Here is a 4905-nt window from a genome sequence, read left to right as displayed (position 1 = left end):
CCTATTCTGTCTGAGTCCCACAATGAGACAGCTGCACTGTTTTTGGTAAATCCCTCTTGCACTGGTGCCTGGAAGCTGCCTCCATGAAGGAAGCTGGGCTATGTTAGTGCTCATGTCATCTGTTTTCCTTACCTCTGTGCTCCCTGATGTTCAAGGTCCAAAAATAGTTTTCCATTGGAAGATCAACTTTACCATTATCAGTGAAAAAGAAGTCACATATTTTACTTAGTCATTCCATGATAAATCAGGATAATAACCTTATCACTTAACTACACATTATTTGACACCTGCCTTAGATAAAATTTCCTCCACGGCATCTTGGCAGAGTCAACATGAATATAGCTACTTCAGAGAAATGACTTGGGTTGAGGAGGAAGCACTTTCCATACAGAGGGATCCGTCTCTGACCCATGGGAATCGGAGATAGAAGGAAGGAACCTCTGACTATTTCGTCTAGAAATTGTAACTGGGGTTTCTTGCAAAGCCAGAGATACCTGTACCATGCAAAAAATTATGGAAGTAATAATAGAATATCTCCCTAAGCACGCTTATGTTTAGGACTCTCTTCTTAGGGTCCTGTCCCATTTTCCTGTGTGTACCCTGCAAGTTATTATCAGGAGAAATAGGTCAGACCGGACTGTGGTGCAATTTTCACGATCACCACCAGAGGGCAGGGCTGCCTTCAGATGCGGTTCCTCATTGTATTCAGGAGCTGGTTTCACTTGGCTGCTTTGTAGCCACAAGACAGAATATTGCTGCAGTACAGAAAGGGGCTCTCAGTTTCTGAGGGGAGGAGCTTCTGTAACATCCAGGGGGAGACTAGATTTATTATATTTGTGGTATTGCAGGGAACAAAGGATCGCTTTCTTTTGCCGAACATGCATTCTGCCACTCACTCAGTTCTCGTCATCTTCTTAATACTTGGTAAGTAACATTTTATCCTAAATGATTTCTCATTTTCCTATGATAACAGGTAAGTTTTATTTTCTTCTCTGGCTGAAAACTCCTCCTGTACATTTCTACTATAACAAAGTCATTCTCTTGTAGGAGGGACCAATGGTGACTCAGTGAACCAGACAGAAGGCCCAGTGACTGTCTCAGAGGGGGCTCTCATGACCCTGAACTGCACTTACCAGGCCACATATTCGACTGTCTATCTTTTCTGGTACGTCCAGCATCTCAACAAAGCTCCTCAAGTCCTTCTGAAGGGTTTAACAGCAGACAAGAAGGTAGAGCATGAAGGTTTTCAGGCCACTCTTGTTAAGAGTGACAGGTCCTTCCACCTGCAGAAACGGGCAGTGCAAGCATCAGACTCAGCTGTGTACTACTGTGCTCTGAGTGACACAGTGACACAGGGCTGCGGGGGAGCTGAGCACAAACCCAGAGTGCAGATGGGGCTCTGGCTGTGGGCAGCCCTGCGAGGGGTGTTGTTTCTCTCTCCAGTGAGCTCTCCTAGAGAAACTGTCAAAGCACTTCCAGGTCTGCTCCTCAGAGCCAAGGACCTATGAATTCTTGGGTTGCCCTACAGAGAGGAATCTGGAGCGGGACAGTGCAGAAAGGAACCTAAGAGCTTTTCTCCAGAAATGCCTGTTTTCAGCCCATCGACATCCCCCAGATAGAATCCCTTAAAGCGACATTAACTCTTCAATGACAATTTAGATTATATATGCTGAGCTATTTCACAATGTGTTAAGGAAAATTCCAGGGCACGTTGTTGATGGATGACTGTGTGACCTGGAAGCTAGTCTCTGGTTTTTAAAATTCAGCCCAGGATTGTGTATCCTGCTGAGTTTCACCTGCAGACCCTCCATCTTCAGGGACTGGAGCTTTATTCTCTCTTTGCTTGACTTTTCCATCCCTTCTGGTTGCTCCAGAAATGCTGCTGCCTAAGTAAGTTCCAGGAGGAGAGTTTCTGAGAAGATACTCCTTCTGTCAAAGGCCCTGCGGATGAGAGCAGCCCACTCTGTAAACATCGCAGGCGCTGTGTGCATTGTTTGTATTCAGTGGGTACAGGATAGTCTCTTTGCTAATAACCTCATCTCAGGGAAATGGATGCCAAAGAATGTTCCAATTACCGTGCAATTGCACTCATTTCACATGCTGGCAAGATGATGCTCAAAATCCTTCAAGCTACGCTTCAGCAGTACATGAACCAAGAACTTCAGATGTACAAGCTGAGTTTAGAAAAGGCAGACGAAGCAGAGATCAAATTACCAACACCAACACCATCACAGAAAAAAGCATGGGAATTAAAAAAAAATCTACTTCTGTTTCATTGACTATGCTAAAGCCTTTGACTGTGTGGATCACAACAAAGTGTGGAAAATTCTTAAAGAGATGGGAATACCCAAGGAACCTGTATGCAGGACAAGAAGCAACAGTTAGTACTGCACATGGAACAATGGACTGGTTCAAATTTGGAAAAAGAGTACTCCAAGGCTAGACATTGTCACCCTGCTTATTTAACTCACATGCAGAGTCCACCATGCGAAATGCTGGGCTGGATGATTCACAAGCTGGAATCAAGTTTGCCAGGAGAAAGAGTAACAATCTCAGATATGCAGATGGTACCACTCAATGCAGAAAGCAAAGCGAAATAAGAGCCTGATGAGGGTGAAAGAGGAGAATGAAAAAGCTGCATTAAAACTCAACATTAAAAAAACTGAGATTATGGCATCTGGTCCCATCACTTTATGGCAAATAGATGGGGAAAAAGTGGAAACAATGACAGATTTTATTTTCTTGGGTTCCAAAGTCACTGCAGATGGTGACTGCAGCCATGAAATTAAAAGACGCTTGATCCTTGGAAGAAAAGACGTGACAAACCTAGACAGTGTATTAAAAAGCAGAGACATTACTTTACCGACAAAGGTCCCTATAGTCAGAGCTACGGTTTACCCAGGAATCATGTATGGATGTGAAAGTTGGACCATAAAGAAGGGTAAGCAGCAACCTTGAATCTGGAATTCTGATGCAGTCACCACCAGCAGATTAAACCTGCTGGAATACTGAAACTGAAGCTCCAATGCTTTGGCCACCTGATTGCGAAGAATCAATTCACTGGAGAAGACACTGGTGATGGGAAAGATTGAGGGCAAGAGGATAAGAAGGTGACAGAGAGGGTAAGATGGTTGGATGGCATCACTGACTCAATGAGTTTGAGCAAACTCTGGGAGATAGTGAGAACAGGGAAGCCTGACATGCTGCAGTTCCTGGGGTCGTAAAGAGTCAGACATGACCTAGAGATGGAACAGCAGCAAAAGCAGGGAAAATTAATGCACCAGTCAGCCGTATTTCAGACACGTGGGAGAAGTGTTCATGTGCACTCACAATAAGCTGTCTTGGCAGTGGAGTGGGCTTTTCACCTACTCCAGAGACTACGAGAAGTTACCACCCACTCACCAAGCAGGAGCGTCTCCACATTCCTCTGCTCACGAGCAGGAATGCGGAGCCTCTTTGGTCACTTTCTGTGTCTCTGCTACACTGCTGCCCGTTGCACAGAGTGTCCCCTCATCTTTCAGGCTGAACTCCTGTCTGCGACTTCCGGAAGCAGACTTTCTGGAAGGACAGTGGTGGGCATAGCAGGCGGGAAGAGATGCATGTTTACTGCGGGGCAGGCTGTGAGGTGCGGCCAGGACACTGATCACTGTCATTTCATAATTTACAGGCGTGTGTGCACTGTGTCTGGTGCTCAGTTGCTAAGTGGTGTCCGACTCTTTGCAATCCTGTGGACCGTAGCCTGCCAGGCTCCTCTGTGTGTGGAATTTTCTAGGCAAGAATACTGGAGTGGGTTGTTGTTTTCTCCTTCAAGGGATCTTCCTGACCCAGAGATTGAACCCTCATCTCCTCAACTGGCAGGCAGATTCTTTACTGCTGAGCTACTGGGGAAACCCAATTTATGGATACAACTACTTAAACGCAGAGTTTATTAGTTACAGTAGTTTTATGGTCTTGGCAGATGTCGTCACCATCTTCACTTAGGGTGAATCCACACCCATCTGAAGGTAAGCACTGCCTTCCTCCCTGACATCCTAGAGTCCTGCACACTGGGTGCTGGCCACCTGAGCACTGGGGGTTCAACAGCTTAATAAAGAGGCCTAGAAGTGGAGAGGGAGATGAAAGAACAAAAATAAATCTTAACGGTGGGGGAAGACAAGTATTCTAGCAGGTTTTATTTCCCTGGTGGTAACTGCGTCAGTTGTCTGCTATTTCCAGGTCTTATCCCTCATTTCACGTATTAGGGGTCCAAGCTAGTGGAGTACAGACAGGGCATAAGATATTATTTTTGCTTCACCTGCTCCTCAATCAACTGAAAGCAATTTGAAGGTAGGAATTGTGTCTGATTTTTGTTTCCACATTGCAAACAACCCTGTAAATTTCCAGAATGAATGCTGGAAGCTAGGGATTTCTGAAAATGCACAAGGATTTAAGAGAATCTAGGTGATCTGCGGAGCCAGAGAGTCCTGCCAGCATGATAACTTCAACTCAAGATGCTAATTTTAGGTGGAGGGTTGGTTCAATGAGTAGGACTCTGCACTCACATTGCAGGAGGCCAAGGTTCAATCCCTGCTCAGGGAACTAGATCCCACACGCCTAAAATAAGACCTGGTGCAGACAAAAAACAAACAAGAAGTACAGCTCAGCAAACAGATGTGCATTAAAAATAACCCCAGTTTTGGTAAGAACTAACAAAATTCATTTTAACTGGTGAGAAAATCTCTGTAGGTGAAAAAGGCACATTTGACTGTTCTTGAGTTCATCTGACTGAGTCACAGCCATTGTTACTGGATGGACAGCGCAGCCCTGAGAGCCCGGTGTCAGGCAGCCTCCCAGCTGTCTGCAGCCACACGTTCCCAGGCCTCAGAATGGTGTATGTCAGCAAAGAACAATGGCAACAAGTCTTAC

At 45.4% G+C, this 4905-nt stretch overlaps 1 gene segment (V, D, J or C); it reads left to right on the top strand.

Moving 5' to 3' along the window:
* Positions 1-878: 878 nt before the first annotated feature.
* On the top strand, positions 879-1508 carry LOC108634637. The segment is given in 2 exon segments: positions 879-924; positions 1048-1508. Coding segments are annotated over 2 exon segments (507 nt in total).
* The last annotated feature ends 3397 nt before the right edge of the window (positions 1509-4905 follow it).

Source organism: Capra hircus, unplaced genomic scaffold (genome assembly GCF_001704415.2).
Source record: "Capra hircus breed San Clemente unplaced genomic scaffold, ASM170441v1, whole genome shotgun sequence".
NCBI lineage: Eukaryota > Metazoa > Chordata > Mammalia > Artiodactyla > Bovidae > Capra > Capra hircus.
The sequence above is the reverse complement of the archived record's forward strand: the minus strand, read 5'-3'. Positions and strand labels throughout refer to the sequence as shown.